This window comes from Phoxinus phoxinus (assembly GCF_949152265.1).
Source record: "Phoxinus phoxinus genome assembly, chromosome: 17".
Taxonomy (NCBI): domain Eukaryota; kingdom Metazoa; phylum Chordata; class Actinopteri; order Cypriniformes; family Leuciscidae; genus Phoxinus; species Phoxinus phoxinus.
The window spans coordinates 32,009,842-32,037,449 of record NC_136892.1 but is presented as its reverse complement, the minus strand read 5'-3'; the positions used below and the strand labels follow the sequence as shown (position 1 = coordinate 32,037,449).

General features: G+C 37.3%; 1 protein-coding gene across 3 annotated transcripts in view; it reads left to right on the top strand.

Annotated features, from left to right (window-relative positions):
• The first annotated feature begins 6,494 nt into the window (after nt 1-6,494).
• Nucleotides 6,495-27,608, top strand: part of wdr91 (WD repeat domain 91) — a 41,839-nt gene continuing 20,725 nt past the window's right edge. The window contains exons 1-17 of one of the 3 annotated variants that reach the window (XM_079586492.1): nt 6,495-6,520; nt 7,645-7,794; nt 8,042-8,182; nt 9,741-9,920; nt 11,261-11,468; nt 12,109-12,191; nt 14,425-14,531; nt 15,037-15,205; nt 17,699-17,854; nt 18,748-18,926; nt 20,529-20,679; nt 20,829-20,923; nt 22,396-22,555; nt 22,643-22,751; nt 23,242-23,354; nt 23,890-24,087; nt 25,473-26,044. In XM_079586492.1, coding sequence (XP_079442618.1) covers nt 8,060-8,182; nt 9,741-9,920; nt 11,261-11,468; nt 12,109-12,191; nt 14,425-14,531; nt 15,037-15,205; nt 17,699-17,854; nt 18,748-18,926; nt 20,529-20,679; nt 20,829-20,923; nt 22,396-22,555; nt 22,643-22,751; nt 23,242-23,354; nt 23,890-24,087; nt 25,473-25,637 — 2,196 coding nt within the window. In that variant the 5' untranslated portion in view covers nt 6,495-6,520; nt 7,645-7,794; nt 8,042-8,059 and the 3' untranslated portion in view covers nt 25,638-26,044. Of the gene's footprint in view, nt 6,521-7,106; nt 7,422-7,644; nt 7,795-8,041; nt 8,183-9,740; nt 9,921-11,260; nt 11,469-12,108; nt 12,192-14,424; nt 14,532-15,036; nt 15,206-17,698; nt 17,855-18,747; nt 18,927-20,528; nt 20,680-20,828; nt 20,924-22,395; nt 22,556-22,642; nt 22,752-23,241; nt 23,355-23,889; nt 24,088-25,472; nt 26,045-27,608 lie in introns of those variants that run through there. The other 2 variants (XM_079586491.1, XM_079586493.1) reach the window with 2 other exon arrangements.

Genomic DNA, 27,608 nt, shown 5'->3' with positions numbered 1-27,608 from the left:
GTCCCGCTCGCCGTTCTCCCGCGGCCGTCAGTCTCGTCCCGCTCGCCGTGCTCCCGCGGACGTCAGCCTCGTCCCGCTCGCCGTTCTCCCGCGGCCGTTCTCCCGCGGCCGTCAGTCTCGTCCCGCTCGCCGTTCTCCCGCGGCCGTCAGTCTCGTCCCGCTCGCCGTTCTCCCGCGGACGTCAGCCTCGTCCCGCTCGCCGTTCTCCCGCGGCCGTCAGCCTCGTCCCGCTCGCCGTTCTCCCGCGGCCGTCAGCCTCGTCCCGCTCGCCGTTCTCCCGCGGTCGTCAGTCTCGTCCTGCTCGCCGTTCTCCCGCGGCCGTCAGTCTCGTCCCGCTCGCCGTTCTCCCGCGGCCGTCAGCCTCGTCCCGCTCGCCGTTCTCCCGCGGCCGTCAGCCTCGTCCCGCTCGCCGTTCTCCCGCGGTCGTCAGTCTCGTCCCGCTCGCCGTTCTCCCGCGGCCGTCAGTCTCGTCCCGCTCGCCGTTCTCCCGCGGCCGTCAGCCTCGTCCCGCTCGCCGTTCTCCCGCGGCCGTCAGCCTCGTCCCGCTCGCCGTTCTCCCGCGGCCGTCAGCCTCGTCCCGCTCGCCGTTCTCCCGCGGCCGTCAGCCTCGTCCCGCTCGCCCTTCTCCCGCGGCCGTCAGTCTCGTCCCGCTCGCCCTTCTCCCGCGGCCGTCAGTCTCGTCCCGCTCGCCGTTCTCCCGCGGCCGTCAGCCTCGTCCCGCTCGCCGTTCTCCCGCGGCCGTCAGCCTCGTCCCGCTCGCCGTTCTCCCGCGGCCGTCAGCCTCGTGCCGCTCGCCGTTCTCCCGCGGCCGTCAGTCTCGTCCCGCTCGCCCTTCTCCCGCGGCCGTCAGTCTCGTCCCGCTCGCCGTTCTCCCGCGGCCGTCAGTCTCGTCCCGCTCGCCGTTCTCCCGCGGCCGTCAGTCTCGTCCCGCTCGCCGTTCTCCCGCGGCCGTCAGTCTCGTCCCGCTCGCCGTTCTCCCGCGGCCGTCAGTCTCGTCCCGCTCGCCGTTCTCCCGCGGCCGTCAGTCTCGTCCCGCTCGCCGCAGTAAACATGAGGAATGGCGACTGTAGAACGCAAAAGCCGAATCCCAGACATTTTTGGCGATCTCAAAATCCCGGGCAGACTCACTAGTAGCCTAGCCTTGTTGTTCAACTGCGATCTCTTACCGGTAGGCGTGTCCTCGTAGGGCAGCGAAGCAAGTGCATTCTGGGAGTTGTTGTCTTTCATCCCCATCAGCCAAAAATACATTTTCTGGCTTTTCTCAGTCTAGTTTAGTTTTATTGAAAGGATCCCCATTAGCTACAGCCGTGCTGCAGCTATTCTTCCTGGGGTCCTGAAAAATATGTACAGAAAAAATAAAAAGTAAATCCACAAACACATACACACATACATATACACATGTACAAACACATAGCAACGTACATATGTACCCTCATACGGGCATGAGATATACACACATAAAAACACATTCTACACATGTGCATGTACATACATATTCACACACATCTATAAATAAATAATTATAAACAGTCAGATGTATTATTTTGATAGATGCCGTTTTACATTTAATTTAAATTTATTAGCATTGTTAGTAAGCATGATATGTTTCGGCAGTTTATTCCATTCCTTCATACCTCTGAACATAACAGTGTTTTTTATGGCATTTGTTCTTGCTATGGGTAAGGTGAAGTTGCCTTTAGTTGCATGTCTGGTACTGTACTGATGATTGTCTATACTAAAAGAAAGATGCTTGAACAAAACAGAAGGCAATTTTGAGATGGAAATGTTTCTTATGAAAATTAACAGTGAATACAACAGTCTATCTTCGACCAACAACCAATTAAGATCTTTGTGCCTTAATATAATATTTCTCCTATAGCTGCACCTAAGTACTACACGAGCTGCTCTATTCTGTATAAGTTGTAATTTATTAATATATTCACCAGTGGCATTCGACCAAACTGCTGGGCAATAGTCGAGGTATGTCAATGTTAGTGCTTTCATTGCATAATTCATAATATTTGTAGTCAAAAAATGTGCATGTCTTCTCATAATAGATATACCTCTTCCCATTTTTGCAATAATATTATTAATATGTTTTTTCCATGATAATCTAGAGTCAACTATTACACCCAGCAGTCTAGTCTCATGCACCTGTTCAATAATTGCGTTATTAATTTTAATATTAATTACAGGATTTTGATTAATGTTATAATTTGAACCTAAAATCATGCAGTTAGTTTTTACTGTGTTTAATGCCAGTTTATTTAATTTGATCCAATCTACTACATATTGTAATTCTATATTTAGAGCAGTTTCTAATTCCATTTGTGTACTTGCTGATGTATATATAGTTGAATCATCAGCGTACATGACAATGTTAGCCTTGTTTAAAATATACGGTAAATCATTAGTAAAAATATTAAATAATAATGGACCCAGACAACTGCCTTGGGGTACTCCACATGTGATATTTCTGATACCTGAGAGACTGCCATTAAAAAACACTGTCTGTGTTCTGTTTGACAAATAACTGTACATCCATGTGATTGCTGACTGCTCAAAACCATAACAAGATAATTTTGTTAATAACAAGTCATGATCTATGATGTCAAAGGCAGCCGAAAAATCTAAAAATACAACACCTGTAATATTTCTCTTTTCAGTCTCTCTAAGCCAATCATCAGACATGTGAGTCAGTGCAGTGGCAGTGGAGTGACTTTTTCTGTATGCATGCTGAAAATCTGTTAATAAATCATTTGTATAAAAATAGTTATTAATTTGATCGTATACTATAGATTCCATTATTTTCGATAATACAGGTAATATACTTATCGGACGGCTGTTGGGACCAGAGAAAGGCAGTTTTTTATCTTTGGGCAGAGGAACTATTTTAGCCTGCTTCCATGCCTGTGGGCAGGTACAGCAGATAAAACTGAGGTTAATGATATGGGTTAGAACAGGGGCAATAAAGTCAGCAGCTAGTTTAAGGAGTCTGCTGTCAAGACCGTCAACACCCGGTGGTTTATTTTTACAGGATTTTAAAAGATTCTTTACTTGATCTGTATTTACGCTTTCTAATTTAAAACTTAAGTTTTTATTTTTCATCAGTTCATTTCTTATTAATCGGTAAGACATGTCATTACTTAGATTAGGCATATTTTCTCTTAATTTATCTAATTTTCTTATAAAATAATCATTAAGATAATTTGCAATATCTATTGGCTTAATTATAAATGTATCCCCTGTTTCCAAAAAAGATGGATTTATTTTATTTTTCTTACCAGTCAATTGATTTAAAACATTCCATAACCTCCTACTATCATTACCTATATTTTTAACATGATTATAAAAATAGATTTTCTTCTTCTTTTTATTAAGTTTAGTAACAGAATTTCTCATTTTACGATATAGGTCCCAATCACATTTATTTCCTGTAGTGACTGCTGTTTTTTTCATTTGACCTCTTATTTTCATAGAATTTTTCAGTTCATCATCCAACCAAGGTGTGACGTTGTTCCTGACAGTAAACTTCTTTAAAGGCGCATGTTTCTCAATCAATGACAAGAATAGATTGTTAAATTTAAAGAGAGCAATTTCTGGATTACTGGCAGCCAACACATCAGACCAGCATATAGCTTGAACATCTTCAATAAACTTGTCACTTTTAAACAATTTATACGATCTTTTAAATAAGACTGCAATTCCAGATCCACTCAGCTTGGTTGTTAACGCAGAAATGATCAAATTATGATCACTACTACCAGTGGGAATAGACAGTACCTTTTTACACAGTTCAGGACGGTTTGTGAAAATATGATCTATACAGGTAGATGTTCTGGAGCCATCACTCTTGAAACATGTTCTTGTAGGCTTATTTATCAGTTGAGTAAGTCCACATGCATTTGCAGTAGTTAACAGTTTTCTTTTTAAGTGGCAGTCTTTAGAAAACCAGTCAATGTTTAAGTCACCCATGAAATATATGTCCTGACTTACATTAGTATTTATATCCAACATTTTACAGATAGTGTCAAGATATTCACAATTGGCACTTGGTGACCGGTAACAGCAACACAAAAGTGTCTAGAAGGCTCCAAATTCCACATTTCACATTTCTTCTACATAAATGACCCATTTTAAATACACAATCATCTTTCCAGAGGTGAAGTATCACTTTAAATCTTTAATTCTTGCTTTTATTCAAGTCGTAATGGAGGTGAAACTGCATTGCCCTCAATTCTGAGAAGGAATCATATCTGTGTGAAGAATCGTAAATGCAGCAGCAGCGAAAGCACGTTAGTTGCATGACAAGATATTGAAATGTTTCAGCAAAACTATTTTTAGACTGAATATCTCAGTCTAAAAATCCCCTCTAGGAATCTTGACCAATCTTTTACATTCACACTCGTTAAAACATCGTATTTGAGCTGTATTTTTGTCTTGCGCTATCCGTACTGGTCTTGGACACTTTTAAATGTTATGTATAGTTTTCAGTCATACAAAGTTTAAAATATTCTGATTATTAACAATGCAGCTCAAGAACCTAATGAAGCGTGGAAAAGTTGCACAGTGCAAACACAGTCCTGTTTTTGTCAAGCATTTCAGTCGAAAAAGAAACGGTTAATTTAATTTAAAAAAGAGAAGAAAAACAGTAAAACAGTGTTAAAGAAAACCGACGAAATGATCCTAAACACACGACACTTCTGCTGCCTTTGTTCCCAGACTTACTGGAGCACTTTGAGAACAATTTAGTCATCAATTCAGAAACGTCTGGCAATTGACCGTTTGCAAAGACCCGCCCCCCTTAGTTACTGTCGCTATGTCCGACAAGCTACGCTGCTCTCACACACACCATGTTCTTACGCATTGAAAAATACATCGTGGAGCAGAGAGACACTGACAGAGACACTGACAGACACAGACCAGCTTACTTTTGATATGAAACATATTAAACAAAGTCTCACCTTTCAAATTTTGTCATTTTTTTAAAGAAATGTTAACAATAAATACCGTTTTGTGTCTCTTTAATGTGTCGTGACAGATCGCTGTGTCGCCTCAGTTAAAGCCGCTTGTGAACCGATCATCTCTTCTTCTAGTTCATTTATAGCATCAAATAAACATGAATGAACATCAGAAGGAATGTTGTTTTAACCGCGGAAAGACGTCAGTACACTCCGCTTCTCAAGATCAAATCCTCCCATGTTAATCTACTAACTCTCCTGACTGCTTTGTCTGACAAAATGGCGGATGGCGAAGTATGATTGGTCAGATCACCTGTCAATCAAGCTCCCTGCGAAGGGTCAATTCTGGGTTAGGGTTCAACATATTAATATATTGCTCCATTTCCTTTCTCATCTCAGGATCATTAGTATTTACCAACTTTGGGAGCAGAACAATGATTAATAAAGGAAGGACCATCATCATGACCATTGGGTTCATCAGAAAATTTCCCGCTTCATGAAGTATGTGTGTGACACCGGATCTGATCTGAAGAGGGCATGGCTGTCGGAGAACTTCAGAGGTTTTGATGTAATTCACCAAGCGTGCCCTCATTTTCCCTTTGGAGGTAATGTCTGAAAAGTAAAAAAAAGTGTAAAAAGGGACTGCAGTGTGCATTCGAGGGATATATCCACAACATAATATGCAACCGGTTAGAGAATAACTTAAAGCTACACTGTGTAACTTTTTTAGTTTATTCTTAGCTAAAAACACTTAGTTCTTTCATTTCAAAATATATGTGCTCATTAATGTATTTTTACTTCGTTCAAGTAATAAAGTATTCTCGTGAGTGTATAATATGCCATTGAAAATACATACGGGTAAGGGGTTCAAATGTCGGTCGCCATGTTGCCCCTCCATCTTGAAAGTACATTAGCCAAAGAGGGACATACCCGTTAATTCAAGCTTCGCCTTTCGCGTCTCCGCAATTCACTGGCATTTTTTATTTTTTCCTCTCCCTCTCCCTCTCCCTCTCCCTCGCACATCAGCTGATCTCTGCTCACGGAGAAAATGATATAGCCTACAATGTAAACGTTGCCTTACGCTAGTGATGTCGTACAATATACAGAATAACGATAGCACTGATAAAAGTTACTTTAGTAAGATTAGCTTGCATTCGTCTGGGACTGATAGCTGATGTTACCAATGAAATGGTAAAAAATTAACAAAAACATAAAACTATTATTCATTTTACATAGATGTCATAACCTATATGTTAACTGACAAATTAAATTACTGAAAATTATAATAGTTTTCTAAAGTAACCTCATCACTTGAAGGAATACTCATAGACGAGGTCGAACTGGAAGCCATGTTAATCTTGGACTACATTGGCCACCGTAGGAGTTAAAACGAAATCGAAATTGAGAGGAACAGAAACTAATATTCACTGGATGGTCATATACCTTTTCACCCCTAGATGGGGGTGAAAATCACACAGTGTAGCTTTAATCAAAATTGAAGCTAAAACCTATAGTCCCAGCGCTAGCAGCAGCCGCCTCACACACACATGCACAGCAGGGTAAGTGAAATGTGAAAATAATCGAATAACTATAAATCAAACAGTTTATCCATAAATCGTGTGGAATAACACTAACACCGGGAGAGCCGCGATCGGATTGGTGTAAAGTTAGGCCGTCGATTAACAAAATGCTGAAATATATGGTAAAGTATGTCAGTGAGCCTCCGTCTTGCCTTTAATCGTCTTATTTTACGTTCAAATATATGCATTATAGAACAAAGAATCGTCATTATTTCCAAGCAATAGGTGTTTTTGTTAATCCTGTCGACATTTTGTTGTGAATGCATTTCTCCCCTCGGCTTTAAAATTTCGGGAAGGGAAAAAAATCCTTCAATCCATACGCATGTTTCCCTCGCTCGAAAGCTTGCCAGATCTCCCATGCCTGGTTACGGTTGCTAAGCCACGATTGGCCAGTGGCGGTTTTCGGGCGTGGCTTAGCGAAGGGTCAATTGCGTTTGCAATAATTGAAAAATCCTGACTGAGGTTGTCATAATTAAATTCATGCATGAAAAGCTTAATAATCGAAATATTTTTTCCCACTATAAAGAGCCTTTTGTGCATTGGAAATCTTCAATGGATGTTAAAGGTTTTTCATGAAGCCAATGCAGAATCTTTATTTTTAAGAGTAAGTTAATGCGCAGTGTTTACCAATATATGATAAATGTCCATGAGCATTTTCAACAGAGCAGTGTCATCGCACAGCCAACAGGGAACCAGATTCTCCTAATTGAATTCAGGACAAGTTAATATATAGTGTGTGTGACTGAAGCTCCTCTTACCCGGTCGTGTTCGATTATTCAACCACGACTGTATGATGAGCGCCATTAAAGTCAGTCTCATTAAATCACCTAAAGGCGGCTCATATTTCTGCATCTGCATTTGGTTGAACACCTCCAGGAGTGTGAACAGGAGATATAATGGAGCTCTGTCTATAGGAGAAACGATTAACACTATAGATATTATTATTTGTCTTGCAGAAAATGACAACGAGAATTACTAACAAAAGGTTTGAGATTCACTGTTTTATAAGTTTATTACCTCGATTAAAGCGACTGTGGAGGTCTAGTGATGCCTTACAAGAGCGAAATATGTGTTAATGTTACTTACTGCACACGTGATGGCAGTGTGAGCGCGCCCTCTGGCGGCGGGCATGAACGCGCACTCAGCCGACGTCATCCGATGACGCTGGAGTCTATCACGTGACACTTACAATCACATGACGAGCAGGAGCTGAAAACAAACAGGAAGACATCTCGAACTCGTATTTTAATCAGGTATTTTAATCTTCATCGCTGTTTCTACTCAACGCGTTTTTATTTGTAATTATTCATTTATAAAGTATGAAGTTAACAGATCGTGTCGTGCATCAACAACACATTGTGTTTTGAGTCAAAATATAACTTTGATATTATGCACTATTTTATTATGACTCACCATTATTCAGGAACATTTTGTATGCATAATAATCGTGCATGTGAAATGCTGTCTTTACGCATGATGTGTGTTTGTGAATGTGTCCAGTGCAGTGCAGTATGTGAGATGGCCGCAGCGGTGGAGAGAACAGATGATCTGGTGCGAGAGTATCTGATCTACCGGGGTTTCAACAGCACACTCAAACATCTGGACTCGGAGATCAAATCAGACAAGGAGAAAGGCTTCAGAGTGAGTGTGTGTGTGTGTGTGTGTGTGTGTGTGTGTGTGTGTGTTCATCTCCTCCTGCACGCCTGGCTCATGCAGAAGTATACATTAGCTACAGGTGAAACTGGACAAACTAGAATATGCGGCAAAAGTTCAGTAATTCAACTTAAAAGGTGAAACTAATATATTATATAGACTCATTACATGCAAAGTGAGATATTTCAAGCCTTTATTTGTTATAATTGTGATGATTATGGCTTACAGCTTATGAAAACCTTTATATCCAATTTTGAATTTGGGGTTTTCATAATCTGTAATCCATAATCATCACAATTATAACAAATAAAGGCTTGAAATATCTCACTTTGCATGTAATGAGTCTATATAATATATTAGTTTCACCTTTTAAGTTGAATTACTGAAATAAATCAACTTTTGCACCATATTTCCAGTTTCACCTGTTTAATAACAAGACAATAGAATATCTTAAACCTTATTTAATGTTTATTAACCCCTTATATTGGCATCGCAGCCATTATATATTTACAACAGTAATATCCTATACTAAACCTAAATCTTGACAAACTATATATCATTTGAAAGCTTACAATCTCTGGTTTACATATTTGGTTTGATTTTCAAAATAAATAGCCGTAATTTATCAATTTGCAGCAAGAATATGTTCATACTCCTGAGGCGTGTTCAGACCTTTATTTTGAAATAGTGATGAACATGAAAAATCATGAAAGAATGGTAGAAACCTCAGTTTGTTTTCATGCCAAGAGTTCAAAAGATAGCATCCATTCAATTATTTTAGAAAAAAAGCTCTGAAAATGTTTTAAATATAAAGAAAATAATAATAGATTCAGCATTAGTGATGTGTCAGCGAGCTATAATGCACATACGTGATCTTCTGTGTTTCTTAGAGGACGAATTCATTTTAAAATCTGCCAAACTTCCAATACTACTTCTGAATAGGATGTCTACTTCATAAATTGTATGAAAATTGTAAAAAATAATGGCTCAGACTCAAACCACATATGGAAATGGAGGCGCCCTTATATGTGCAGTAATGTCCACTAGTGGAGAAGTGTGGTACTGCGCCCAAACTAAATCTCACTGAACGCTTGTTTTCTGAGATATCAACCTAACATTTGAAACACAACTTGTTCAGATTTGTGGCTTTGATTTTTGGGGCATTTTTAGAGTCCTCCAGGTTTTGAAAATATATATTTTATATAAAATACGAATAATTAAATTGTTAACATTGTACATTTTCATAAACTCAAACTTCTATAACTTTTTTTCTGTTTAACTTTCTTAATTTATTTCACTTCTACAAAATTCTGCCAAATGTCTTCTTTAAAACAAGATCCAATCTTACATCTATATTCCAAAGCATTCTTGAATTACAACCATTTAAGTTCGGCATGTGCATTTTCATGTCTATTAAAAAAACGGGGGTTAATCAAAAGCCTGTTAATCACATCAAAAACGCCATGTGCATTCAAATATGAGTGTGCATGAATCAGATGTACATGTGTATATTAATATGTGTACATGTTGTTGATGTGTGTTCCAGGTGGATAAGATCATTGATCAGCTCCAGCATCTGATCCAGAACTATGACCTGGCGGGTCTGAAGGAGTACTGGGCGTATCTGGACCGCCGGCTCTTCTCCCGGCTGGAGGACATCTACAGACCCACCGTCAGCAAGCTGAGGACCAGCCTCTACCGCTTCTACGTCATACACAGCGTTCAGGTGCACACACACACCTCGGCCCAACTACTACTGCACCAGACAATGCATTTCTGCATGAAAGAAAATTAAGCCTATTTTTGGAATTATTATTATTATTATTAAGCCTATTATTATTATTTTTTGCATTGTTGTGCCATTTTCATCAAAATATCCCCAAATTTACTCCTCTAGTTTTGTTACTGCTATGCAAAAAATAAGCTTCAAGGTAGTATTACATTTATTTTATACTGATTAGTAATTAAAATGATCATTGATATATTAATGAATATAATATTCATTCATATATACTTCATATATATATAATAATAATTTTTTTTTTTATAAAATAAATATGTATTTAATACAAATAGTACATTAAATAATAATAATAATTACATAATAAAAAAAATGTTATTTCAAGGTAGTACTACATTTAATTTATGCTAATCATAATAAACAATAAAAATGTATTTAATACAAATAGTATATTAAATTATAATAATTTCATCATAAAAAAATCGATGTTATTTCAAGGTAGTACTAAATTTAATGTATGCTAATTATTAAAATGATATATTAATGAATATAATATTCATTAATATAAATAATAATAACAATAAAAAAATTATCAAAAATATATATTTAATACAAATAGTAAATTAAATAATAATGATAATTACATAATTTAAAAAAATCGATGTTATTTCAAGGTAGTACTAAATTTAATTTATGCTAATCGTTACAAATATCATTACTATATAAATATATACTTAATAATATAAATTTAAAAAATAGTAACGTTAAATAATAACAATGCTATTATTTAAATAAATAATAACAGTAATAATGCAAATACAAGTAAATATATACTTAATATAAATAATAATAAAATAACATAAACCAATAACAATAAAATATGTTTAATTAAATAGATACTTCATATAGTAGTAAATTAAATAATAATTATATAAATAAAAATGAAATAATAAAAAGCTATATTATTTGAAGTTAGTAAATTGATGCTGATGATGAATTTGTACAGATACTTAAATATTAATATATATAAATAATATTATATAAATAATAATAATACCATTAAATAATATTAAATATTAATATATATAAATAATAATAATACCATTAAACAATATTAAGATATATAAATATTATATCAATAATAATAATACTAATAAATAATAGTAATTTAATATAGGAATATATACTTAATATAATTAATAATAATATGAAAAATATAATAATAAAATATAATACATATGAAAAATGCTGAATAAATAAGAAAGGATTGGTTCGGTGTCTGTAGTTTCTGTTGTGAGCCTCCTCTCGTATCTCCCGTGTCTCAGTCGAGGACTCCGGAGAAGACGCAGGAGTTCTTCCAGAAGCAGGCGCTGGAGCTGCAGGCGCAGCCGGAGTGGCGGGAATGGTTCGCTCTGCCGTTCATCTCCACACCGGAACAGAATCCCGTCTTCTCTCCGTACTTCTCCCGCCAGTGGGCCGACACGTTCCTGGTGTCTCTGCACAACTTCCTCAGCGTCCTCTTCCAGTGCATGCATATCCAAACACTGCGGTTGCCCGGCAACCCATGCGCTCACTGGAACATCCCTCTATTATGGGATGGGGGGAATTATGATCGTCCTCCAGCTGTTTAAATGAGACCCTGGACCACAAAACCAGTCACATGGGGCATTTTTTACGATTTATATATCATATAAAAGCTGAATAAATGATCTTTCCATTGATGTGTGGTTTGTTAGGATAGGACAATATTTGGTCGAGACACAATTATTGAAAATCTGGAATCTGAGGAGCAAAAAAATGTAAACATTGAGAAAATCTCCTTTAAAGTTGTGCATTTATGTTCACGATTGTGCTGCATTCACTCACACAAATACATGTTTTATATATTTACGGTAGGACATTTACTAAATATCTTCATGGAACATGATCTTAATATCCTCATGATTTTTGGCATAATCATTTTTTTTTTTTGACCCATACAATGTATAGTTGCTATTCCCACAGATATACCCGTGCGGCTCCAGACTGGTTCTGTGGTCCAGCCTTAATGTGCCTTTGATGCTTAGAAATGACATTTAGTGTGTACACATTTTGAATGTGCATTAATCCCTGATATGATTATGCAGATCATATGTAATGTGATGAAATTGGTAGTGCTCCTTAACAGCTTCACCTCTGCCTGCGCTCTTGAGCTTCGACAGTGAAGTGCAGAAAATCACGGGTCTTCAGGAGGAGAACGAGCAGTTCAGACAGATGGTGAGATCTTCACTGTTCACTAGTTGAGCTCGAGATAGCTTGAAATAGTTCACTTTTAAATTAAATGTTGGTATGTTTTATCTTACCTGAAGTGCATCCAAGATGTAGGTGTCTTTGTCTCCGCAGTAGTTTCAATTTTGATATTTTTAGGTCAAACCGTTCTTGTCTGTCAGTCATATAATGCAGGTCTATAGGCACTGTCTCCAAAAGCATGCAGAGAAAAGTCCAAATTACACAATTCCCCATCGTAAGTGCACATTGATGGCCTAAGCTCGCGCGAACTCATCCGGGAGTGTTGAGTTTTCACTTATTCCCAGTTTGTAAGCCTTCTATCTTGACGCACTACTCGCTTCATTGTTCAGGTCAATCAAAAGGCATACGTTGAGCCATACAGCCAATCACACGCGTTTCTGCTGAGTTTAAAAATGCAACGTCCAATCGAAGGCGGTTAGATTAGTTTCCGGGGAAGAAATCCGGTGTAAACAGATCACTTGGACGTCGTTGTGGAAAAGAGATAAAAACTATATAAATACTGTTCGTTTTATCACACAAACCGCTTGTTTCGTGTCTTAGGCCATCAATGTGCACTTACGATGGGGAATTGTGTAATGTGGACTTTTCTCTGCATGCTTTTGGAGACAGTGCCTATATACCTGCATTATATGACTTACAGACAAGAACGGTTTGACCTAAAAATATCAAAATTGAAACTACTGCGGAGACAAAGACACCTACATCTTGGATGCACTTCAGGTAAGATAAAACATACCAACATTTAATTTCAAAGTGAACTATCCCTTTAATATTGCACTGAAATATACATGTACAGTGATGCACTTACAATGGAAGAAAGCTATGGGATTAGTTTTACATCAAAAGTATCACAGCATGCGACACTGTTTTGCAAAAATGTAAAAACTTGCATAAAAAAATTAGCATTAATCAAACCTTATTTAAAATTACATTGCACAAAACTGAAACATGAATTCAAAATAATGTTTTACTTTATTTTCCTGCTTTTTTGTGCTGTCTCTCCCTCATTTTGTGTACACTTATGCCGTTTTATCACTTGCTTTTCTAAACGTTGTATGTATTCGAATTTTATGTAAATGAGGAGGGTATTTAGCGTCACCATTGGTCCTCTAGTTCTAGATTGACGGCTCCTCTAGCCAATCAATTGAAAAGGAGAGTTTAAAGGGACAGTTCACCTTAAAAATGAAAGTAAAGCTCGTGCTCCTCCGTGAAAGAAACACACAAGTTGTGATAAATCAACACGCAACATGAAATACAACACCTAGAAATCCCCAAAAAGTAGAGTTAAATATCTCTGGACCAAAACTCCGGTTGTCAGATGACAGATGTGAACACGATAACTTATTGTTACAACGAACACAACGGATATATAGAAAGTACATGGATTGTATTTTATGATGTGTTTTTTTTATCAATCTTGATTTCTCATAACTTGTGTGTTTTTCTGGGCGAGTCGGAGTGAACTGCGGCGCTAATGAACGTGCAGTCGAGCACAGATCAGGATTTTTTCTTAAAGTCAATAATTTTATCCCTTAAAACTCATCTTTGATCACCAAAATTACATATAAAAAAAAAAATTCTTGAAAAAAAAAAACTTCATGCCTTAAAATATCTTGAATGTAACTCGACACCCTTGCCTCATTAGGTATACGCGGTTCTATGAATATGCAAATGAGCCCCGCCTCCACTCACTCACTCACTCACTCAGAGATCCACTGGTTGACGATCACACGTTGATCTGATTGGTTACAAGGTAGTGTGTGACGTCAGAAACACCAGCGATTTCAAACCGTGTTTTTGAGACTGTCTTTGGATCACTGCAGTTTTAAGCAGAAAATACTCAGCAATGCTGTCGACTTATGAACTTACACATGGTTTAAGTGTATTAAAAACACCACATAGACACATAAAATCTAAAATAAAAGCTTGTTTTTCACCAAACAAATTTTTTCAAGAACATTTGATGATAATTCTCCTTTTGAGGTCCAAAAAAGAATGAATGGCTCACGGCATTAACACAACACCAGGGTGGGTAAATGAGGACTTTACTTTCATTTTAAGGTGAACTGTCCCTTTAAAAGTTGATTCATGATTATTATTTTTCGATCTGTGACTTTTAGTGGCCTATTAACCCCCTTAGAAGAGCGGTAATTGTGTTAAGATGCATCTGTCTGTAATCCAACATCTCCCTTCGTTCCAGTTATTTGCTCTTCAAGGAGAATCTCGACTAAAGAAAGACGAGGTGACGGCGCATCACAAACTCCCGCCGTACGTGCAGCACATGGACCGGCTCGGCGACACTGAGCTGTGAGGACACTGTAGGACTGAAAGCATCAGTGTTTTTATCCAACCATCTCACATTATGTCGATGTTTACAAGCATGAACTGAACAGAATGAGACTGACGAGCGTTTGACTAGTGAATAAACATTCACTTGAAACGTAACTTCCTCACAATAGTCGTGATTGTGTCTGTGATCATTTCTGTACATCACTGGGATAATATGGGGTTCGGTATGTTTGATTTGGGGGGAAAATCATGTAAAAGAATATGAAATCAAAACTATTTTTGATACATGTGAAGCACACATCTGCACAAATATCAATGAGGTATAAAGGTTTCTGGTCCTGTAAGCTCTTTGTGAAGATTAAATCATTTTAAACTACGATTCTTGACAAAAGCCTCTTTGTCTAAAGTTAAAAGGCATTCAAACTGGCAAAGAGAAACCGGAGGAAGGGAAGTGAGCGGGAAAATCAGGTAGTGTGTGTGTGTGTGTTCAGAAACGTGAGTGATGTTTCATCTGTTTTCTCAGTGATCTCGTGTACAGTCAGAGGAACGTGAACATGACCACGCCGTCCAGAAACTTCTTCTCCACGTTCCTCCCTCAGGCCAGACGGGCTCCTGGGAAAACGGCCCCGGGGCCACAATCCTCGCCCACACAGGCCTCGCTGGGCCGGAAGGACTCTCCCGCCGGAGCACAGGTACATCCAGCGTTATTTCAACATCGTTTAGATACTATTAAAGGGATAGTTCAGCCAAAAATGTAAATTAGCCCATGATTTACTCACCCATAAGTCATCCTAGGTGTATATGACTTTCTTCTTTCAAACGAACACAATCAGAGTTATATTAACAAATGTACTGGCTCTTCCCAGCTTTATAATGGCAGTGAAGGGCTGTTTCTGTTTTGAAGTCCATAATAGTGCATCTATCCATCATAAAAGTGCATCTATCCATCATAAAAGTGCATCTATCCATCATAAAAGTGCATCTATCCATCATAAAAGAGCATCTATCCATCATAAAAGTGCATCTATCCATCAATAAAAGTGCATCTATCATCATAAAAGTGCATCTATCCGTCATAAAAGTGCATCTATCATCATAAAAGTGCATCTGTCCATCATAAAAGTGCATCTATCCATCATAAAAGTGCATCTATCCATCATAAAAGTGCATCCATCCATCATAAAAGTGCATCTATCCTTCATAAAAGTGCATCTATCCATCATAAAAGTGCATCTATCCATCATAAAAGTGCATCTATCCTTCATAAGTGCATCCATCCATCATAAAAGTGCATCTATCCATCATAAAAGTGCATCTATCCATCATAAAAGTGCCATAAAAGTGCATCTATCATCATAAAAGTGCATCTATCCTTCATAAAGTGCATCTATCATCATAAAAGTGCATCTGTCCTTCATAAAAGTGCATCTATCATCATAAAAGTGCATCTATCCTTCATAAAGTGCATCTATCCTTCATAAAGTTCATCTATCCATGATAAAAGTGCATCTGTCCATCATAAAGTGCATCTATCCATCATAAAGTGCATCTATCCATCATAAAAGTGCATCTATCCATCATAAAAGTGCATCTATCCATCATAAAAGTGCCATAAAAGTGCATCTATCATCATAAAAGTGCATCTATCCTTCATAAAGTGCATCTATCCTTCATAAAGTGCATCTATCCATGATAAAAGTGCATCTATCCATGATAAAAGTGCATCTGTCCATCATAAAGTGCATCTGTCCATCATAAAGTGCATCTGTCCATCATAAAACTGCATCTGTCCATCATAAAAGTGCATCTGTCCATCATAAAAGTGCATCTATCCATCATAAAGTGCATCTGTCCATCATAAAAGTGCATCTATCCATCATAAAAGTGCCATAAAAGTGCATCTATCATCATAAAAGTGCATCTATCCTTCATAAAGTGCATCTATCCTTCATAAAGTGCATCTATCCATGATAAAAGTGCATCTATCCATGATAAAAGTGCATCTATCCATCATAAAGTGCATCTGTCCATCATAAAACTGCATCTGTCCATCATAAAAGTGCATCTATCCATCATAAAGTGCATCTGTCCATCATAAAAGTGCATCTGTCCATCATAAAAGTGCATCTATCCATCATAAAGTGCATCTGTCCATCATAAAAGTGCATCTATCCATCATAAAAGTGCATCTATCCATCATAAAAGGGCATCTATCTGTCATAAAAGTGCATCTATCCATCATAAAAGTGCATCTGTCCATCATAAAAGTGCATCTGTCCATCATAAAAGTGCATCTATCCATCATAAAAGTGCATCTATCCATCATAAAAGGGCATCTATCTGTCATAAAAGTGCATCTGTCCATCATAAAAGTGCATCTGTCCATCATAAAAGTGCATCTATCATCATAAAAGTGCATCTATCCATCATAAAAGTGCATCTATCCATCATAAAAGTGCATCTATCATCATAAAAGTGCATCTCTCCATCATAAAAGTGCATCTGTCCATCATAAAAGTGCATCTGTCCATCATAAAAGTGCATCTATCCATCATAAAAGTGCATCTATCCATCATAAAAGTGCATCTATCTGTCATAAAAGTGCATCTATCATCATAAAAGTGCATCTATCCATCATAAAAGTGCATCTGTCCATCATAAATCGATAATCCATCATAAATGTATATTATATAATATAAATTATATAAAAATATATATGCAGTATATAAATGCAAATATTTCTCAAATATATACATGCATGTGTGTGTATTTATATATACAAAATAATTGTACACAATACACACACATATATTATGTAAACACAAACTTTTATTTTGGATGCGATTAATCGTTTACAGCCCTATTTCCATTTGTTAACATGTACTGTACTATCAATGAAAAAAAAATGTTTTATTAGAGAATTGATAATTCTCCAAGTTCAACATTTACATGATTAAAATCAAAAGTCTGTTTATAATTATTAGATGGAGCTAAACTAACACAGAACAGTTGGATTTGTATTAACTAATGTTAACAAATATGGATAAATATACTGTATTGCTCATTGTTAGTTTATGCATTAACTAACGGGACCTTGTTGTATAAGTGTTAAAAATGTTGCTTTAGCAACTAATGTCTTTCTGTCTTTCCGCTAATCTGAAGGTTTTCCTCTCTGTGATTTTCAGTCTGTGAAAGCAAAAGATCCGCCCGCCGCCAAAGACGTGAAGATGGCCGCCGTTTCCGCGGTGACGGTGGATTTGGCCACGGGTCATCCCCGAACGAGAAGAGTGCATGACCACGAGAAGGAGAGAAAAGAGCTGCTGTCCAAACCCTCAGTGCAGGTCCGAGCAACAAAGACGTCTCTGTCTCGTGTCTCTTTATTTTTATTTTATGCAAAAAGAACATCCGATAAGAAAATCAAATCAAGTTAAACATAAAAAAATAAAAATAATAATTAACAATAGTTACAGCCAAAGGCTTTTTTATTCATTTACTTTTTTTTTTTTTGCCAATGTCAATGTCCATTGCATATTCGAAAAGGAGTGGGATGAAAAAAAAAAAAACTGAATTCACTCATTCAAGGGATTCGGTTCGGGACGTACTTTTCCCATTCATTTTCTCCATGGGGATTTAAAAAGTTCCATGAACCAAACCAAACTGAAGAATCTCTACATTAACTTTATAAATGCTCAGATTTCTGGTAACACTTTACAATAAGGTTTAACATTAACTAAGATTAGCACATGCTTTAGAAGTATTTTTCATTCTCAGTTCATGTTAACTGATGTTAAACCCATCCTGGGTTTGCTATTATTAAATTTTGTATCACAAACCCAGTCTGGAGCCGCACGGGTATATCTGCGGCAATAACCAACTATACATCGTATGGGTCAAAATTATACATTTTTATTTTATGCCAAAAATCTTTAGGATATTAAGTAAAGATCATGTTCCATAGAGATATTTTGTACATTTCTTACTGTAAATATCACATTTATTTTTGTGGATGCAGCAACATCGAGGACTTCATTTGGACAATTTTATTTTCTCAATATTTAGATTTTTTTTGCTCCCTCAGATTCCAGAGCTTATTTATTCAGCTTTCAGATGATATATAAATCTTAATTTAAAAAAAAAGATCCTCTGGTTCTGTGGTCCAGGGTCACGTATAATGAAGTTGAAATCACCCTGACATTATCTCGTGTTTCTCCGTGTGTATTTTTGACTTCCACAGAGTTTGGAGAAGAAAACCGATGTGGATCCAGACACTCAAACCGAAGCTCTTCCTGATCAGATGGACTCCACCAATCAGACGCGAGTCTGTGAAGTGGGCGGAGCTGGAGTGGAGCAGCCCTTTATTAAGCTGAGTCAGGAAGAGTATGGAGAACATCACTCATCCATCATGCACTGCAGGTGTGTGTGGCCAGGCAACATTAAATGGGTCGCATTATGGTTTCTCACATGTTCATGTGTACATCAGTGTGTGTGTAATGTCGCTGTGTGAGCTCAGAGTTCTCCTCTATATCAAAGTCAGTGTTTCTGAACTCCTGAAACGCCTCCATTATAGTCTCGAGTTTCTTCCGGGAACGAACACGTCACAATATTCCTCATTATAATAATTAATACGCAGAATAAAGGGGCGGGGCCTGGTTGAGTTAGATAGTAGTGTGTTAAACTGGTGGTTATGGTAAGGGGCGGGACATTTCCCAAACACACTCGAAGCGCTCGACCAATCACAGCACACTGATCCAGCTGACCAATCAGAGCACAGTGTGCTTTTCAGAAGGCGGGGCTTCATAGAGACAGGAAGTAAACAGAGCGTTACTGACAGACTGGGAAGAGAGGAGCCGCAACAATGGAGAATATGAGGAGAATAATCAACATTCAAGCAGGAAAACTGTTCTAGTGGAGACTACACACATCAAGACTTTGGAAACGGTCATAATTTACTGTCTACCGGTAATAATCTTCCTCCGCTGACTCTAATTATTACACTGGCTGTAGGATTGCTGTATGTAAATAAGCTCTGTTGTGATTGGCTAATCTCTGCATACAGTTTCGGATGCTTAAAGGAGAACTCCAGCGCAAAATGAACCTTTGGTCTAATTACACATTGTTACCTAGTCAACCATTATCTGAGATTTGTTTTCATGATTATCGAATGTAAATAGTTTTATCTCTAAAAACAGTTTAGCCTATAACGCTAGTATAACGCTAGTATATAGGGCATTGAGTAATGACAAATAAAAATCGCTTGTTAATACCACTAACAAGGCTCAAAATAGCCCCACACTAACACGGTAGCATAATGAGGGTCCCTACATGCAAACCGAAGCATTGAGAACTGTGTAAGTGTCCAGACAGTTTAATAAGAAGATATTTTATACATACAGTCAACTTCACGTATACAGGCAGAAGCCATCTTTGAAAAACAGTCACTACCAGTCGATCTACGAACGCCGATCCAAGTGCGCTGAACTGTGTAGAATCAAATATGGTCCAGCGCACTTGGATCGGCGTTCGTAGATCGACTGCCTTTGACTGTTTTTCTAAGATGGCTTCTGCTTGTATACGTGAAGTTGACTGTATGTATAAAATATCTTCTTATTAAACTGTCTGGACACTTACACAGTTCTCAATGCTTCGGTTTGCATGTAGGGACCCTGATTATGCTGCCGTGTTAGTGTGGGGCTATTTTGAGCCTTGTTAGTGGTATTAACAAGCGATTTTTATTTGTCATTACTCAATGCCCCATATACTAGCGTTATACTAGCGTTATAGGCTAAACTGTTTTTAGAGATAAAACTATTTACATTCGATAATCATGAAAACAAATCTCAGATAACGGTTGACTAGGTAACAATGTGTAATTAGACCAAAGGTTCATTTTGCACCGGAGTTCTCCTTTAACACTGAATTGGTGTTGATATGTTAATGAGCTTATGGGCGTTTCTGTGTTTTAGTTTCACTATATGAGCTTTTATTGGCATCACCGGTTGTGTGTTTGTGTTTTAGGGTGGACTGCTCCGGCAGAAAAGTGGCCAGTCTGGATGTGGACGGGGTGGTGAAGGTTTGGGTCTTCAATCCCATCATGCAAACCAAAGCCACCATCATGTCCAAGTCTCCGCTGCTCTCTCTGGAGTGGGCGGCCAAACCTGACAGACTGGTAAATCTCAACACTCTTCATGAATATGCCCAGAGGAATATATTCAGACGGCATGTACATTAACAGTGCTTGCACTTTAAAGCTGTGAATGTTGCTAAAAACATTATTTGGTTGGTTTGACTGGTTTATGTGGTGTTTTACTCCTGCAGCTGTTGCTCGGCAGTGGTGTCGGCACGGTGAGGCTTTACGACACGGACGCCAAGAAGAGTTTGTACGAGATGTCAATAGACACCGTCCACCCGCGGTGAGTCCTCACAGATCACTAGTGTTTAAATCAATCTCTCTCAACTAATGTGGTGAAGCCTGTCAGTACATTACTAAAGGTTGAAATTAACGGCTGATTTGTGTACAAACATTTAAATTGCACATATGGCTGTTTATTAAAAACAATTTTTTTTAAACAATTTTGTCAAAATTCTTGTTTCTTTTCCAGTTTTTTTTTTACATTTTAAATGGTGGCTGTCATAACATACTTGACGCATTTATTTAAACATACATTAAATATTGAATAGCGATGCCACCATATTGGTATCGGCCGATATATTTAAATATTATCGGGCCGATATATTTACATTTTTAATATTATCGGGCCGATATATTTACATTTGTAATATTTACATTTTTAATATTATTATAAAATTTGGCCGATATATTAAAGCCGATAAATAATGTATTGTTTCCTTCAGCTGAGACTCTTCAGATGCGACTGTTCAACATGATGGTTTTGAATTGCACGAAATATGATTGGAATCACTTCAAAAAAGGAAAATACAGTAAAGTGCAACATGTGCAGCTCAAGTCTGTCAAATTGGCGACATAAAATTATAATGAGAACATCATTATAAGTGTGTGCTTGGGACATTTAATGCAGAGACTTTTGTTTTTGTAATCAGGCTCTCAAAAATTATATAAAATTTTTTATTTATCGGCCAATACATCGGTATCGGCTTTTAAATATAAAGAATTATCGGTATCGATATCGGTGCATCCCTAATATTGAAGAACAGGTTAAGTAAAAATATAATAAATATGCAATATAGTGCATATATTGATCAAAATGCTGCTCTCTAGAGTTATTTTTCTAGCTAACTAACGATGGTAATTGATTGGCTTTCCTGTTGTTCACAAGTGTTTTATTGACGTCTTTCCGTGGTTGAAACACTGATTGATCGATTACATGAGACATGATTCATTTCAATCAGTTGCTCTGTTTCTTTCAATATTCCTTCTGATGTTCATTCACGTTTATTTGGTGCTACAACTAGTAGTAAAGCGGACAAGATGATCGGTTCACGTGCCGCTTGAGCCGAGACATTCAAGAGAGGCGCAACAAATAATAATAAGTTATTTGTTTATAATAAGTTAAGTTTTCTTCACGCATCAACTTAAAAAACAGCATAGACTAAAAGATAACATTTTGGGATTTAAGAATCGATATCAGTTTATCAAAATGAGAATAATTTCTATATATATATTTATTTATTTTTCTTTAAAGTTGTGCGTTTATGTTCACGATTGTGCTGCATTCACTCACAAAAATTAATGTTTTATATATTTACAGTATAATTTTTATATTTTCAACCCAGCCCTACAGATTACCCATAATGCACCAGGATTTAAATCTCAATTTCTACATGCATCTTATTGATAAGCTATGGTTGCATACTCTTTCTATAAAGTAGTACACTCACTCAGGACGTATTCATGTGTGTTCAGGATCCTGTCTCTGGCCTGCAGTCCCAGCGGGACGTCGTTCGTCTGCTCCGCGGCGGCTCAAGCTGCTAATTCTGCTGTCGCGACGGACGGCGACGCACGAGGATCCGGTCCCGTATCCGGACATCTGCTGCTGTGGGACACCAAAACGGTCAAGCAGCAGGTACTGAAGACAACCGTCACCGACACAGAGATGTAACGTCTGCACACGGGTTTTTACTGACGTTTATCTGGTTGTTACTGCGTTCAGCTGCAGTTTTCACTGGAGCCGGGACCGGTCGCCATAAACTGCACGGCGTTTAACCACAACGGGAACCTGCTGGTGACCGGAGCGGCGGACGGGATGATACGACTGTTCGGTAGTTGTTTATTTCTACAGCACTTTATTCAATACTGATCGTTTCGAATCAGCTTCAGGAAAATATGTTGCAAAATTCATCAATTATGACACAAATTCAATCTCAGCTATAAAGCCACTCTACAGAAGACGATACTGTCATTATTTAGTTCAATAACTTTACCGATGTTGCTAAGTGAGTGACATTAGCTCAATTCAGTTTAATTTTGTTCGTATCCAATAGTGTCAGTCCTGGCTGACACTATTGGATTAAATCGATAATATTACTGTCTTCTAAACCCCAAGTATCAGGTTTATGTTATGTTTGTATTTCATTGTGTTCAGTTCCTGCTTTTTGGTCCCTATTTTCCCGCTTCTTCTCTGTTTTCTAGGTTTATGCACTAGTCTTGGTTCTGGTTGTTTTTGCGCACCTGTTTCTTGTTCAGTTGGTTATCTCCAGTGTATTGAAGCCCCTCATTATCCTTCTTGCACGCTGAAATGTTTCTCTGCAGACATGCAGCGCTATGAGAGCGCGCTGAGCTGGAAGGCTCATGATGGTGAAGTGTACAGCGTGGAGTTCAGCTACGACGAGAACACGGTCTTTAGCATCGGAGAGGACGGGAAGGTGATGGGAATCTCTTTCTGTGTTTATTCTTATCTCTTCTGTAATCGCTGATCAATGTCATTAACACTAATTATGTCTTTGAGCCACACACACTGATGCACAGTTCAAAAATGTGTGCATTAAGGTATATTGGCTAGTTTATTGCACATCATCGAATCATTTTCATTGGATTCATTTAACTTTCAGATTATTTTTGCTATTAAATATTTCTTAATAACATTTCCTAATTTTTGACATTATTATTATAGAACTTTTCATATTATCTAAATAAATAGAAAGGCATAATACAACACACAAAGTTAATTAATAATTGAAATCTACAAAATGTTTAGCCTTCACATGATATTCCTTGATATGACCGTATTTTGCCCTCAAAAATTCAACAAACAATTATAAATAAATGTGATTAATTTCAGTGAATCAGTTTAAAGCTCTGATTCAACAATTCATTCATTTCTGTTTAGACGCCAACCATTAGAAATGGCTCATGTTCATCTGAGGTCGTTGTGTGTTAACATGTTGTGTTTGTTGTCAGTTTGTTCAGTGGAATATCCACCGCTGTGGCGTGAAACAGTCGGAGTACTCGCTGTCCCAGGATGCCGTGGGGCCGTTTGTGCTGTCGGGTTACAGTGGATATAAACAGGTTCAGGTTCCACGCGGCCGTCTCTTCGCTTTCGACTCTGAGGGCCAACATGTTCTCACCTGCGCCGGTAATGGAGGAAACATCTACCGGGTAAACACACATTTACAGATGAGCTCAGTTCTTTGAGGAATTGGTTCAGTTTTTTATTCGATTCTCTGTTTTGTTACCAGTATCTTTTCGGACGTTTTTGTCCTTATCAATTAAGGCTGGTCGTTTTTTCAATTAATAATTTTTTCATGCCTGATGAAGGTCGTGAGGCCGAAACGTTGCTAATAAAAGTTTTTTTTATATATTGAATATAGATGTAGATGTTAGATATAGATGTTTTTAAGAAGACATTTTGTAGATTTTTGTAAAAGTTAAATAAATTAAGAAAGTTAAACAGTTAAATCTGAACAAGTTGTGTTTCAAATGTTAGGTTGATATCTCTTGAATTACAAGACATTACTGCCCATATAAGAGCGCCTCCATTTCCATATGTTGTTTGAGTCTGAACCATTATTTTTTTTTACAATTTTCATACAATTTATGAAGTAGACATCCTATTCAGAAGTAGTGTTGGAAGTTTGGCAGATTTTGAAATGAATTCAACCTCTAAGAAACATAAAAAGATTGATAATTGATCAATTACGGCTCCTCTGTAATGTATTTTAAAAATCAGTCACCAAAAAATAAAAAATAAAGATGGTAAGCTTTCAAATGATATATAGTTTGTCAAGATTGGTTTAGGTTTAGTATAGGATATTACTGTTTTAAATATATAATGGCCGTGACAATATAAGGGGTTAATTAAATACAGCAACCACCTCCAACTCAAAGAAAATCCCAAGTTTCCCACTTGTTCATGTGCTTTCAACTAATATAAACATGATCTTTCCAATCTTATGACTTCTCCACTAGATGTCACCCTCTTATTTACCTTAGTTCACCCAAAAATTAAAATTCTGTCATTAATTACTCTCCCTCATGTTGTTCCAAACACGTAAGACTTTCGTTCATGTTCAGAACACAAATTGAGAATTTAATGAAATCTGAGAGCTTTCATTATTAGCACAACAGCTAATGTTTTAAGATTTAATTATATTTTATCCTAAAAGTAAAATAACCTGATCCCTTTTTAACAAGGCATGTGACAGCTCAGGCTTTGATTTTTAATCAAAATTCAGTTGAAATAGAGAGAGGTGGGTTGTTTTAATGTATGTGTGTGTACCTGAAATAAAAAGAGTTTAATATACAGTTCTGTGGCTCTTAATTTCACCATTTATAAACTTATGTTCATAAAAAAAGAAAAGTATTTGTATTGAATCTATATCCATTGAATCTGATCGAATCGACACATCTGTACCGAATCAGTGTAATTTCAGTAGCATTGATATAGTATGATAGTTTTTATTCATATTTTTAATTCATTTTCATCTTAATTTGAAAGTTTTAGTAATTAAATCTAACCTAATATCGCCTCTCCTCTCGTCCAGTTAAGCAAGGCGGACGTGGGTCTGGAAAGCGTCCTGCCTCTCGGTGGCCATAAAGCGCCCGTGGTGACGGTGGACTGGTGCTCGGCGATGGACTGTGGCACGTGCCTCACCGCCTCGATGGACGGCAAGATCAAACTCAGCACGCTTCTCGCTCAGAAACCCTGAACGCCAGTGAGGAAGACGATGATGAAGCAGAATAAAGTTAAACTCACATGATGTCTTACGAACTTGACATGTGACCAGTAGAACATATCAACAATGTTACGGCTTCGAATTTACACTTGCACAGAATGAACGTAAAACAAACCCTATAGATGGTGTGTTTTTCACAAAGCATTTATGTTTCTGTGTGAGTTAGTGATGTCTTTTGAGCACATGCGGAGAAATGTTACGTGAGAAAGAACGAACAGATATAATGATGAACAAATATGATTGGGTCAGGTCAGTGAGAAAGGGCATTAGCTTCACATTAATGTTTCTGTTCTTCTAAAAGATGCTGTTTATTTCTTACTGTTGGAACCTTAAAATGCAACTTTACCAAGTAATAAAGTATTTGAATGATGTTCATATACAATTGTGTTTTATTTGTTGTACATTCAAATATCATCAATTAACAAAATCTTATAGTCATTTAAAGTGTGGTTTTGAGGAGCTTTGTTGAATTGCAAATATATGGAAAAACATAGTAGTCTTATATAAATTAATCTGAAATATTTTTTCAGTGGAGAATGGAGATCCCAGACATGCATGCATGTGTCAAAATGCACGGGATACACTTTAAAATAGGTTTAGAAGTTAAACTGGCAAAAAGTGTATTTTTTAATTTAAATAAAAGTTCAGTCACACTGAGAGTAAAACTGAAAACATTCATCCACAATCTATTGCTCACTGATATTATAATCAAACTCAATGAAGACTAAATTGAGATTCATTAAAATCTAGAGCCATGACACCAAGCTGCTGTTGATTGGAAGCTGCCTATAGATTATCATATTCATCAACAAAAAGGCATGAAGTTCATGAACACAAAGTGAGAATACCAGACATTCAAAGATGTTAGATTTACAGAAGTAACAGCACAGGTAAAGTTCAACTGAAAATCAGTCCATTTCTCTTTCATATTCTATTCTGCTGATGTTGCTCTCTCTCTATTTGTCTACGCTTATATCCTCCCGAGAACCAGATTTTTTATTTAAAAAATGATTTAGTATTTATACGTCATTACATTGTTTAGAGCATAAGAAACAAATGGGGGGAATGTTTTCTGTAGAGGACACCAGGACTCTCATATATATATATATATATATATATATATACATATATATATATATATATAAACGGCCAATAGGGAAACCAATGGGTTTTTATTTTAAGCAAACTTTGTATAAAGATGTGCAATATGTGTGTAAAATTGCCATAAATGTGTAGTCCCATTCAATACAATGTATCTAATTTGCATATAAATGTGTTCTTGTGGCAACATGTAATTAAAAAAAAGAAGTGTAATAATGGTAGTGATAACTTGGCAACATATTATCTCATATTGCATAGGAATATTGATATGTCATTTCTTTCCCTCTTCACTTGTGTCTCCCCAAAATGCCTGATAAACACATGCCGTCTCTGAGTACATGTATGAAATCAGTGCCGCTTCATAACATATTCTGATTTGAAACCTCATAACGTTTTCCTGAGATGCTTCTAAACGACAAACAACTTGAAAATTGGTTTGATTTACAAGATAATTACAAAATTTTATTATATTTCCATAATAGTGCAAAATTTGATCACTAAATTAAAGGGATAGTTCACAAACCTGTATTAAACTTCCATAGTAGGAAAAAAAAAATACTATGGAAGTCAATGGGTACAGTCTACTGTTTGGTTAGACCAAAGTATAGACCAAGTATAGGGATTTTTCAAGGTGAAACCTCCACATATTGGTATATCTCTGAAAGCCCTGATGTGCTCTGATGTACAGGACATCCAGACTTAAAACTGTGACGGATGATCTCAGAGAAATTCGCTAAAATATGTCCTCTACAGAGGAAAAAAGTCTATGCCTACCAGGAGGATATCATGCATACACTGCAATTACAATTGCATAACGTAATTAGATTAATATCTTAAATACAC